This window comes from Pelophylax lessonae, assembly GCF_965119305.1.
Source record: "Pelophylax lessonae genome assembly, chromosome: 7".
In the NCBI taxonomy this organism is placed as follows: Eukaryota; Metazoa; Chordata; class Amphibia; order Anura; family Ranidae; genus Pelophylax; species Pelophylax lessonae.
The window spans coordinates 62,542,546-62,556,212 of NC_138774.1; the positions used below are offsets into that span (position 1 = coordinate 62,542,546).

The 13,667-nt window shown below is 44.0% G+C and overlaps 1 protein-coding gene across 1 annotated transcript in view; it reads right to left on the reverse strand.

The window, feature by feature from the left end:
• LOC309560042 (complement C2-like) overlaps positions 1 to 13,667 on the reverse strand; it is a 137,041-nt gene that overhangs the window by 40,907 nt on the left and 82,467 nt on the right. Inside the window, exon 12 of the mRNA XM_082263548.1 lies at positions 12,563 to 12,671. Within this exon, the coding sequence (XP_082119674.1) occupies positions 12,563 to 12,671 (109 nt within the window). The remainder of the gene's footprint in view (positions 1 to 12,562; positions 12,672 to 13,667) is intronic.

The following is a 13,667-nucleotide window of genomic DNA, read 5'->3' on the forward strand; positions in this document are numbered from 1 at the left end:
CGATTCGGCCCCCCTCCTACTCTCCCTCTTACCGGCCTCCTCTTGACCCCCATTACATGCTAAAACTCTGCTCCAGGTACTCTTTACACACCAGCCGAATCTGGGTTCTTGACCTGGCCAGTGGAGGCTGGTTGGGGGGAGGTGGGAAAGCTTGGCCGGGGCTGGCCGAGGGAGGAGAATCTCCAGTGGGGCATGGAACCGCCCTCTGCTCAGACACAGTTTACACCAGTGGTCCCCAACCCTGGTCCTCAGGGCCCACTAACAGGCCAGGTTTGCAAGATAACTGAAATCCATTCCAGGGGATCTAATTTGCTGCTCAGTGATTGCAGTACTCTAGTCTGCATCTCCCCAAGGTAATACTTAAAATCTGGCCTGTTAGTGGGCCCTGAGGACCGGAGTTGAGGACCACTGGTTTACACCATCTATGCTGGGTGGGGGCTGCACTTTGTCCTTTTCTTCATCCCACACTCAGTAGGTTAGCGGCGGGGACTTTTTACTTCCCTTCACCAGGAATCCTTTAGGCATGTCTGTGGAAGAATCAGAGCAGCCCGGGGGGGGGGGGGGGGCAATTGTCCCCCTGCCCCCTGGCCCAGTCCTCCCCTAATCTCATCAAAAATGACATTTTTGTTTCAGGGGATGCCAGAAATCTGACTTGTATCTTAGGCAGACTTCTGGGAAAATTGGTGAGCCAATCACACAAGCAGGAAATGATGTTTCTGGGGCATCTTCAGTATACATTCTGTGTACAGAACACCTCCAGGTTGCCATATTGCATTGCATTTTCAGAAAATTATAACAGCTGCAGATTGAAAAGGAAAGGTCATTTTTAATAACATTTAATTACAATATGATTTGTGTTGCAATTGTATACGCTATATTGTTTTTTCCTTATTTGCTGATTCTTTTCCCCACGGAAGTGGAGTTACCCTTTAAACATTTCTCAGTTGCCGATTAAATAGGTTGGAAAAAGGTTGAGGGCTGGTTCACACCAGGTGCAGTCCAATGCATTTTTATTTCTGCATTACAAAAAACACATGGACAGTAAATTATACGGGTTTCAATGGCTTAGTTCACACCAGTGCGGTCAGTTCCAGTGCGTTCCAGTGGCGAAAAAAAAAAAAAAAGTAGAACACACTGCATTTTTTCTACACAGAACTGTATTGGAACGCAGCAAAAATGCAAAAAAAAAAAAATATATAAACCAAAAAAACCTAGGAAACTTTGGAAAAAAAGGGGGGGGGATTGAAAATGCAGCAAAAATGCGCAAGCAGAAATGCATATGGAATACATCTGGACTGCGTTTCTGTAGTGTGAACCGCCATTGAGTGTTCATTGTCCTCCTCTGTTCCGAAAAGCCACAACAAGCTATAATCTCAGATGAAAGCCAAGCTACTGTTGTCACCAGCCTCAACAACTATGTCTACAGAGAAACCAGCAGAGGGCACTGCATGGAATCCTGTCACCTAGAACTTAAAGTAACAGTCCATGCAAAACCCAACTAACACTAAGCCTGCTCTCTGCCATATTCTAAACCTAATCTATCTAACCCTTTAAAGCAAAAATCACTGTACTTACCTATTCTGCAGCCAATCCGGTCCCAGCATCAGCTGTCAGCGGTGGCTTCAGTGTGGAGGTGGGTGCAAGAGAGGCAGCCGACAACGGAAGCCCCATAGTAAGTCTATGGGTGACGTCACTTCCCAGGTATTTCACAGCCAATCCGGTCCCAGCATCAGCTGCCAGTGGTGGCTTCAGTGTGGAGGCGGGTGCAAGAGAGGCAGCCGACAACGGAAGCCCCATAGTAAGTCTATGAGTGACGTCACTTCCCAGGTATTTCACAGCCAATCCGGTCCCAGCATCAGCTGCCAGTGGTGGCTTCAGTGTGGAGGCGGGTGCAAGAGAGGCAGCCGACAACGGAAGCCCCATAGTAAGTCTATGGGTGACGTCACTTCCCAGGTATTTCACAGCCGTTGTCGATCTTCTGCTATATACAGCTTCCGCCACTGGAGACCGGACCAGGTCAGCTGCAGAATGGATAAGTACAGCAATTTTTGCTTTACAGGGTTAGATAGATTAGGTTTAGAAGATGGCAGGTTTAGCATTAGTACGTATTTGCCTGGACTTCGCCTTTAACCACTTCAGCCCCGGAAAGATTTGCCCCCTTAATGGCCAGGCCATTTTTTGTGATTTGGCACTGCGTTACTTTAACGGAAAATTGCGCGGTCGTGCGACGCTGTACCCAAATAAAATTGATGTCCTTTTTCCCCACAAATAGAGCTTTCTTTTTGTGGTATTTGATCACCTCTGCCGTTTTTTAGATTTTGCGCTATAAACAAAAAAAGAGCGACAATTTTGAAAAAAACGCAATATTTTTACTTTCTGCTATAAAACATTCCCAATAAAAAAAAAATATAAAAAATGTAATTTTTTTTATGAGTTTAGGCCAATTTGTATTCAGCTACATATTTTTGGTAATCCCAAAAAGCGTGTTTTGATTGGTTTGCGCAAAAGTTATAGCGTTTACAAACGATGGGATAATTTTTGGACTTTTTTATTTATTTAATTTTTTATTAGTAATGGCAGGGATCTGCAATTTTTAGCGGGACTGCGACATTGCGGCGGACAGATTGGACCCCTAACTGACATTTTTGACACTTTTTGGGGAACAGTGACACTAATACAGTAATATAAAAATGGGTAAAGAGGCGCTGGTGATCTTTTAGCTGGATATAAATATTAGTTGGTTACGTATTTTTTAAAAATCATATATAAAAAATATATAGACAATATAGTATATGAGACACGTGCACTAAAAAGTATACTTATTAAGGTGCTTATTAATATTAATATTTATGTCCCAAATATTTGATAGTGTATAAATTATATAAATATGGTATTGGTATTTTAGGTGCAACAAACAAAAAAAATGTGCTTATAGTGCATAAACTTAATTAAAGTGCAAATGCTGACCTTGATTTTCCAATAAATTATTAAGTATTATAAAAGTGCTTAATATCTCCACCAATAAGTTATATTCACATATAATAAATAGAAAAAAAATTATTAGTGCTCAAAAATTTGTGAAGAAAGTCTCTATGATTCTGGATTTTTCATGCAACCAAATTGTGCGTTTTTTGTGATCTTTAATTCTTTCTTTAAAAAGTGCTCCAAGTGCTGGGGTGTGTCACACGTGGCCTCTTACCAGCTTTCCACAGGTCACAAGGACCTCCAGCGCATGTGATCAGCCAGACCGCCTGATGACGCACAATGAGCGAAATGCATTGTGGTTAATGCTAAACCCGGAACTAACAGAGGCATTCGAGGCAGTGGCTGGGACGACCGGCATAAACGGAATAGGGAGAGAGATACATGAGGGAGCTGCAGATCCCCTGAGGATATCTTCCCAACACCCGTGACCCATACTGCTTAATTGCCCAGTGCCAGGAGGGCACAACAAAGAGTAAGAGGCAAATTGTTATCCTCAGTGTGTGTTTTTTACCAAATAAACAATATTTCACCATTGGAGGCTTTTTTCCTATCTTTATATGTACGGACTATATTGTCCACCTCGAGTAACGTAGGAGCAGGATATACAAAGTACCGAGGAGAGGTTTGATCCACCCAATTTAAAGGGAATCACATGCGCTGGAGGTCCTTGTGACCTGTGGAAAGCTGGTAAGAGGCCACGTGTGACACACCCCAGCACTTGGAGCACTTTTTAAAGAAAGAATTAAAGATCACAAAAAACGCACAATTTGGTTGCATGAAAAATCCAGAATCATAGAGACTTTCTTCACAAATTTTTGAGCACTAATAATTTTTTTTCTATTTATTATATGTGAATATAACTTATTGGTGGAGATATTAAGCACTTTTATAATACTTAATAATTTATTGGAAAATCAAGGTCAGCATTTGCACTTTAATTAAGTTTATGCACTATAAGCACATTTTTTTTGTTTGTTGCACCTAAAATACCAATACCATATTTATATAATTTATACACTATCAAATATTTGGGACAGAAATATTAATATTAATAAGCACCTTAATAAGTATACTTTTTAGTGCACGTGTCTCATATACTATATTGTCTATATATTTTTTATATATGATTTTTATAAAATACGTAACCAACTAATATTTATATCCAGCTAAAAGATCACCAGCGCCTCTTTACCCATTTTTATATCTATTTATTGTTTTAAACAATTAAAGGGGCAGCAGGTTTTAATATCTTTAGAAAGAGCTAGGCGCCTTCGCCAACGTTTTTTACTAATACAGTAATCAGTGCTAAATAATATGCACTGTTACTGTATAAATGACACTGGCAGGGAAGGGGTTAATACTGGGGGTGATCAAAGGGGTTAAATGTATGCCTGTGTGCTTACTCACTGTGTGTGGGGGGGGGGGGTTCTGTGACAGGCACAGACAGATCGCAGTTTCAGCTTAGCTGAAACTGCTGATCTGTCCCTGCCTGTCATTGAGAAGATCTGCCTGCTTTGTTTACATAAGCAGGTGGGTCTTCTCTCTGTTTCCCAGACGATCGTGGGAGGAAGGCGGCGAATACCACCTCTCCTCCCATGGCCCGCCTCCCGCTGTGTTTAGACACACGGCTCCGGCAGCACGCGCGCGCCGCCTAAACCACATGCACTCCAGTCACGTAGTATTACGTGACTGGACGCATCCGAGCCTCCCTGCCGCAGTAAAAAGCCGGCGGGCAGTCAGCAAGTGGTTAACCAGATTTACTGCGGCAGGGCGGCTCGGATGCGCATAATCACGTAGATCTACGTGATTGTGTGCATGTGGATTCAGCGGGAGCCAGACTGGGTGAGGTGCGGGCTCGATCGACACTGGCCTCCCGCGATCTTCAGCTAGAATGACAGAAGAGCCATCTGCTTATGTAATCAAAGCCTGAAACCCAGACACATGATTCAAAACCTGGACTCTCTGGGTTAATTCCCAGACAGGTGGCAACCCTATGTGGAAGGAAACTGGAGTAACCAAAGGAAACCCACACAAGAACATGCAAACTCCATGCAGGTTGTGTCCTGGCTGGGATTCAAACTGAGGACTCCAGTGCTGCACCAGTTCACTGCTGTGTGAGAGGATTGTGGCCTATGACGCAACTCACTGCATTTACAGCTCCAGCCCAGGCAGTACAGACACCGCTCATTACACCAGGGGTACTCTAGCAGCATTGCTGATCACATCGGAGTCGGGTGACTCACTGAATCAGCAGACTACAGCCATCTCAGCCTGCTTGGGGTACAGAGAGTTGGATAGTTCAAGAAGTCATTAAAGGTCCTCAGGATTGGTGGGAGGGCACTTACCCAAAATCCAATTGCTAGCCACTAATACATCACTCTGAACACTAATTGCAAGGCCTTGCATTCCGAACACTGCTATTTTATTGCTTGTAAAGGGGATCTATAATACTTCATCTCTCATTAGGATAAAGGTATATATTATAGGCTGGCCTGGGGTTCTCCTTTAGCAATAGCATTACGTACAGTAACCAATAGCCTTCTTGAGAGATCATTGACTTATTGTCTGTTATTGTGTACATCGGTATTATTTACTTGTCATTGCTAATTGTCGTTTAACTGCTTCAAGATCTATTTCCACAGAGTCGTGGATGTTTAGCCAGGACTTGGCTAACTAATACCCTTTTAAATCTCTTCTTTTGATTAAGTAAATGTGAGAGAGCATGAACAATCAGCATTGTGTCAGTGTGTTATTTAAAAGGTACAGTATATACAACATGTTTGAACCTAGAGTGTCAGGCGGGCTGGAAAGTTCACAGGGTCAAGGTGGCAAAGAAGAACATGCAATTTCAAGCAACCCCCAAGGGAGCAGTGCTACATTTGGGGGCTCGTCTGAGATGTTCTCTGCTGCAGGTCCTAGTCAGCCCAGTCATGAGCCATTGTGGGAGAAAGAGATGGACCTAGCTGCTACAGTCGCCTGGGGAAGAGCTCAAGGAGCTTGAATAGCGCAAAGCACTATTTTAGAGATTTCAGGAAGTGAGTGCACTGAGAGAGAGGGATCCAACAGTGGGTGAGAGCCTTAGTTCCAGAGTAGAGGGCCTACATTCTGGATGTGAAAGTAGAGGTACCCTTAGCGGAAAGGGTATTCGCTCGAGTAATCCTACTGCAAGTGGGGGAAGAAGCCGCAGGACCAGTTGGTACTGACTCCTGTGGGGCTAGTGCCCCCCCTCCCCACCTCGTTCTATACAGACACGAGCCGGCTAATTGAGAGTTTGGTGAAAAATGGCTCCAGCAATGCAAACCAAAGATATAGGAAGCTCCCTTTCTTTTCAGGGCAATGGGAAACTCTGGTTTGAAGAGTGGAGAAGACAGTGGCGGCTGGTACTCCATCGGTCAGGGGGGCAGACGGACCTGGCCACGGACCCCCCCCCCCCAATCACTCCAGAGTCCAGTCCCCACCATATCCCTCCTCCGGGCGCCAGTTCACTTACCTTGTTCCTCTGGAATGACAGGCGGCAATCGCTTCCCCCTCGGTCTGCTCTATGTCCCCTCTCGGCTCCCTCCTCCTCCGCCAATAGGATGCCTTCTCCGTTGGCCAATTGGGAAACTGGTCTCGGGACCCACTTCCTGATTGGCCAGGAGGAGAATCAGTGTGGCAATAGCAAATATTCATTCGCTATTGTCACACAACTGGGTGGGCTCAGGGCGCAGTCCTCTGCACCCTGAGCCCACCCTTTTTGGAAGCCTATTAGAGCCTCTGGCTCTAATCACATGCTTAAAAAAAAAAAACCCTCATTGGAATCCATGCATCCGGCACCCTGCATGTAGATTAGGGGGCCGGACGCATAAATAGGGGGGCGTTACCTCTGTGCCCCTAATGGACGGGCTGCCCCTGGGAGAAGACCTCCAATCTCTTGTACAAGTTCAATCACACTCACTAACAAAAAGGGGAGAGACTATTTCTCAAGTAGCCAGGATGCTACACCAGATTATTCTTAAAAAGGGCATTGACAAAAAGGATACTGACCAAGCTAGTTTAGACCGGGTCTTGCAAGGGGCCCGTCCAAACCAGCCCATTGTTCTGAAGTTATTGCTGAAGGGAGCACGGACAGTCCAAACTTACCCTGAACTGATGAGAGAAGTCCAGGAGGAAGAACCTTTCTTGGAGTAAAAGAGCCAGGGTATGAGAGAATTGGCTGCCAGTGGAGGAAGGAGAGAGTAAAGCCCCGTACACACGTACCGATTGTCGGCCGTATATATTCGGCCGACGACCGATCGGCCGATAGTAGGCTTGTTAGTATGATGCTTCCGACAGCCGACAGCGCATTTTCGGCCGAACAGAATCTGTCGTGCAGGCATTAAAATTTTTGTTGGCCAACACCAGAACGGCGGATTGTTCGCCAGTCAGTACAGAATTCGGCCGACAGACAGTCGTGTGCAGTCTTTTGCAGTTTTCAACAGACACGACAGCCCTGGACAAAAGACGGCCGATCGTTCGGCCGACGATCGGTACGTGTGTACGAGGCAAGTGTCTGCCCGTGTTGTTCATGCTGAACCTAGCTTCTCAGATGAGGACAGTGAGGCAGAGACAGAGCGAGAGGTTCCCGTCAGTTCTGACAGAAAGAAACCTATCAGCGAGCCAGAGCCAGTGGAATTGGTGACTCAAGTTGCGCAGGCTCAAACTCAAATGTAAATACAGAGAGATTGCTGTGCTAAATAAAAATATGTGCAATTGTTAAACATAAAAAAATCAAGCAAGCAGCCAACACTTGATCCTGAATAAGAAAAGCAGATCAAAAACAGCATATACCCATATGGAAGAAAAATATATTTCCAATATATTTAGGGGGAAAAAAAATTGAAATATATTGAATATGGCCAAAATTGTAGCATTTCACATATATTTCCAATATATTTGGGAAAAATAGAAAATGTTTTTTAAAATATATTTTAAATATATTTTTCTTCCATGTGGGTAGATAAAAGGTGTAGCACTATAATATCTCAGGAAAAATAACTTATAGAGTCCATAAGTCCACATTTTGATACAAAAAAGGGGGAAACAAATAAATCATTCCAAACAGAGACTCCACAGAATAAGTGCTTGATTCCCAACAGCATACACATGCAGATCTTCAACAACCCGAAACCAGGTGTAAGACAGCCACCACCATGAGGGATAAATTAGCCTCTTACCAGATCATTATGATCCTTACTACAGGGATCACAGATTGCAGAAAGGTCAATAGTGGGTACACATTAGGGAAATATTTCAGATAGCTATCCACCAATCGATCCCGCATATCCCTCATCCTCAGGGATTCTCAAATGTATCAAACTTTGTTGCGGGTAATGGAAACTCAGGGGAAGATGCAAGAGCAGAGATTTAACCCAGGAAGGTTGAAGTTGCCCCAAGCTAAGAAAAGGAGATGCTTTGGATGTGGGGAAATTGGGAACTTCAAAGCTAAGTGTCCCAAAGCAGGAATTAGTCCGGCGTTGCTCTAAGAAGTGTTAAAAATCTTACAGAAGATACTTTTCTCAAAGAAGGTGGGAAACTTTCAGGGACCTCAGTGAAGGAGCCAATTGAGCGTCCCAGGGTAAAACAGAGCTCCAAAGTTTGCAAAGAATCAAAGCAGAAGCAGCAAGCAAAGTCTTTCACTTGCCTCTCTTTTTCTTTGCCTGCACCTAAAAATAAGCCACTCAGGAAAGGGGAGAAAGACACAAGAGGTCAATGCACCCCCTTCTAGTCGGATTGTCACGGGAACTTTACAGCCGCAAAGGAAGTTAGCCGAACTTGCCGAAGAACTTGGTAGGGTCTTCTCCGATAGTTTCACTTCAAGTAGAAGGGATCTACAGCAAAGCACTGCTTGATACTGGAGCTCAAGTGACGCTACTGTATAGGGATTTCTATGACAAGCACTTGAAGCATATCCCATTGTGTGAGCTGGAAGAGCTAGAAATCTGGGGTATTGGTACACAAAAGTTCCCTTATGGTAGATATATCCCTATCAAGTTAACATTTGATCATTCATTGGCTGGGAAGTTTGACACTTTGGCACTTGTTTGCCCTCGGCCCCCAGGGGCGGGAAAGAATTCCTTGTTGATAGGAACAAATACGGACCTAGTGAGAAGACTGCTCACTCCGTTAGCCGTGAAGGGTTCCACTGTGGAGATGATTCACCCCCAGCTGAGGCAGGCTTTCCAGCATGTAGTGTGGGAACAAAAGGCACCAGCCGATGGAGTGGGAAGATTTTGGAGGCTGGTCACAGGAAAGAGAACATTGAAACCAGGAGAGAGAGCATGTCTGAAGGCCGATATTAAGCTGTCTTGGGACCAGCCAGGTCCCTTTGTGGTGCTGGAAGATGACCCATTGGAAGAAGAAACTGGGATAGAGTTGGTCTCAGAAATTGTGCCCACAAGGATGTTGCTGGAAAATGGGGGGAGAATACCTCTCAGTGTTTGAAACATTACCAGTCAGCCTGCCAGGCTGAAGCCCCGCATGGTAATAGGGAAAGCAAGTGCTACTCCTGTTCAGATGGACAACTTGGTACAAGGGGACCCCGGAGGAGAACCCCACGTTCAGTGTTCCAATTTGTCTCCAAGATGGGAATAGAGGGGTAGAGCTCAGCTAGCCAGGTGGGAAGAGATGTTCTCTAAGAATGACTTTGATGTAGGTTGTGCTAAAAGTGCACAACATTGAATTTGACTGAGCAAAGACAAGCCTTTTAGGCGTCATGCACACAGGGCATTTTTACAGCTGCTTTTAGGAGCATCAGATGTTTTTTTTTTTTTTTTGCAGCTTAAAAATGCCCCTCCATGTTATTCTATGACCTCATGCACACCAAGGCTTTTAGGAGTTGTAAGTGGCATAGGCGCTTTCAAGCTGTAAAAAAACCCCAGGGCCAGTGTGTTCTGGAGCAGCAGCGTTAAGCTGTAAAAACGCCTGATGCTGCTAAAGGCTACTAAAGGCTGCATACAGTGTTAAGCCATGTCAGACGTTTTTAAACTGTAGTAGTTGTATTTGAGGTTGGAAAATAGAAGAGGGCAGAGAAAGGCTGCTAAATGTGGCTAAAACGTGCATTGACGCCAATACAAAACGCTCCTAAAAGCATGTTTTTTACAGCTGGTTTTTCCTGGCGTCAGAAATGGCTTTGCAGCTCGTTTTTTCAAACGCCCTGTGTGCATGAGGCCTTAGAGAGAGAGCTCGGCAGATCCCTCTGAGCAACCTTGAAGCTCTTCGGGAGCAGTTGACCGAACTGAAGAAGTCTGGGGTCATTAGAGAATCCAGGAGCCCTTACGCATCCTCCATTTTGGTGGTGCGCAAGAAAAATTGAAACTTTCGGATGTGTATTGATTATAGAACGCTGAACCGAAGAACCATTCCTGATCAGTTCACCACAACCCGCATAGAGGATACCTTGCCATGTCTTTCTGGATCAAAGTGGTTCAGTGTGTTGGATCTGAAGAGTGGATAAAGCCAGCAGATACCAATACATTCTGATGACCGAGAGAAGGCGGCATTCATCAGCCCATTGGGATTCTTTGAGTTTAATCGCATGCCATAGGGATTGGCAGGAGCCCCAGCCACCTTTCAGAGGTTGATGGAAAACACAGTGGGAGACATGAATTTGATAGAGGTGCTTGTGTATGGATGTGCTGGATGATATCATCCATCATGTTTTTAGCAAGACACCGGAGGAGCATGAAGCACGACTCGAAAAAGTCTTCCAAAGTCTTCCAAGACTTTCAGTGTTTTATTGGGGCCTCATGCAGAGGATTCTTTTGAATCTGCAATAATGAGCCTGGATGAAGAACTTCATCTCTATTTGACGGAACCAGTAATTGACAGAAGAAGTGATCCTCTTCAGTGGTGGAAAGAAAATGAGGCATGCTACAAAAGACTTGCTTCCCATGCTAGAAGATACCTCTCTCTCTCCCTGCTGCTCTGTCCTCCTCTCCTCCTGTACCAAGTGAGCATGTTACTGAAGTGGCAGCATTATATGAAAATAACAGAAGCCGTTTAACAGGTGGACATGAACATGCTGAAATGTTCTGCTTTCTGCAGGATAATATTGTTCTACTTAACTAGGAATATTGAAAAGTGTAGTAGTACTAGTGTCCACTCCAATCCACTGTCTAGTTTTGTCTAGGTTTTTTTCTAGCAGTTTTGCACTGACTGCAGTAGTTGCAGTGAGTGCACTACTGCAACAACAGTCCACTGACTCCAGTCCAATCCACTGTCTAGCTGTTGTCTAGCTTTTTTTCTAGCAGTTTTGTACTGACTGCAGTAGTGAATAAAAATCATTGCAGTGAGTGCACTACTGCAGCAGTAGCCCACTGACTCCAATCCACTGTCTTCTATCTGTTATATAGCTTGTTTCTAGCAGTTTTGTTGCCACTGACTGCACTGCTGCAGTAGTGATTAAAAATTATTGCAGTGAGTGAGTGCACTTCTGCAGCAATTTACGCATCATTCACAGTCAGATGATGTGAAACTGATGTCCCTGCAAGTGCAGTTTCCCTATCAGTTTTCATGCAGTTAAGGTAAGGTGTGAAGAACGAGCCCTTAATGTTAAAAAAGTTAATAAATAAACATTAACATGTTCAGTAACAGATTTGTGTCAAAATTTGTGTTTATTTTTCAAAACTTTAAACGTACGAAAATATCGGTGCATATCGGCCGATACCGATATGCATTGGCCAAAATAGCGGTATCGGCAACGAAAAACCGATATCGGCCGATCACTATTAGTCAGTCTCCAGACCTTAATTCTATAGAAAATGTATAGAGGGAACTGAAACTTCGAGTTGCCAAGCGACAGTCAAGAAACTTTAAGGATTTAGAGAAGAGACGAGTGGACCAAATCCCTCCTGAGATGTGTGCAAACCTGGTAACCAACTACAAGAAACATTTTACCTCTGTGCTTGCCAACAAGGGTTTGTCCACCAAGTACTTAGTCATGTTTTGCTTTGGGATCAAATACTTATTTTACCCACTGAACTGCAGCTCAATTCATAACATTTGTATTGTGTTTATTCTAGATTTTTGGTTGATATTCTGTTTCTATCATTTAAAATACACCTATGATAAAAATTATAATATAGACCCTTCATTTCTTTGTAAGTTGGCAAACGTACAAAATATGCAGGGGATCAAATAAATATTTTCCCCACTGTATATTCTTAATATCACAATGTAGCCTTGATGAAGGGGGTGGAGTGAGGCCCCTGAAACGCGTTAGTATTGAGTTCCAGTTTGATTTTAATGCTTCAGTGTGGCTCTTCAAGTCTTTTATCCAATCAATATACCAATTTCCAGAGGTTCTCCATGGTCCTTCAGTATATGGAAGTAGCCCACACATCGCCCATATGCCTCATCAGGATAATAGTAGTAGAGTTTTGTGATAATACCAATCATTGGTACTGAGTAGAATCCCCGTAAGCCTCCCAGTTTGACATATATTTTAAGCCTTACTTTTAAATAGCAGAACTTTGATGATGACATTATTATTTAGATATGTAAATTGATTACAGTGTATTCATCATGCGCCTGCGCATAGCTCATACTATATATTTACCAATTTTAAATTTGTATTGATTCGGCGCGAAGCCTTTAAAACAGTGAGCAGCTGAGAGGACCCACTGGCTGGAGATCAGAGATCCGAAGCAAGGGCTTGAATTTGGAGTCTGGAAAACACAAATACTTGAATCAGATCGAATCCAAAACAGTTAAACATCAACTCCAGGCATATACAGTACTGATTTCTTATTTTTTTGCATATTTGTCACACTAAAATTATTCAGATCGTCAAACAAATTTTAATATTACATGAAGATAAACCAAGTAAATACAAAATGCAGTTTTTAAATGATGATTTCATTTATTAAGGGAAAAAAAGTGTCCCTATGTGAAAAAGTATTTGCCTGATTGCCAATTGATGTAAAGGAGGGGGGGGGGGGGTGTAATGTGAAGGGGGGTTCTGATGTGGAGGGGGGGGTGTAATGTGAAGGGCGGATTCTGATGTGAAAGAGGGGGGATGTAATGTGAAGGGCGGATTCTGTTGTAAAGGAGGGGGTGTAATATGAAGGGGGGATTCGGATGTGAAGGAGGGGGTGTAATGTGAAGGGGGGAGTCTGATTTAAAGGAGGGGGTGTAAGGTAAAGGGGGGATTCTGATGTGAAGGAGGGGGGTGTATTGTGAAGGGGGATTCTGATGCGAAGGAGGTGGGTGTAACATGAAGGGGTGATTCTAATGTGAAGGGGGGGGGTGTAAAATGAAGGGGGGATTCTGATGTGAAGGAGGGGGGGTGTATTGTGAACTGGAAGGGGTCTGATGTGAAGAAAGGGGGGGTGTAATGTGAAGGGGGGTCTAGTGTGAAGAAGGAGGGGGTGTAATGTGAAGGGGGGATTCTCATGTGAAGGAGGGGGGTGTAATGTGAAGAGGGGGGATTCTGATGTGAAGGAGGGGGGTTGTAATGTAAAGGGGGGATTCTGATGTAAGGGAGGGGGTTTAACCACTTTACCACCGGAGGATTTTGCTGTCTTACGTCCAGGCCACTTTTTGCGATTCGGCACTGTGCAACTTTAACTGACAATTGCGCGGTCGTGCAACGCCGTACCCAAACTAAATTTACGTCCTTTTTTTCCCACAAACAGAGCTTTCTTTTGGTGGTATTTGATCAC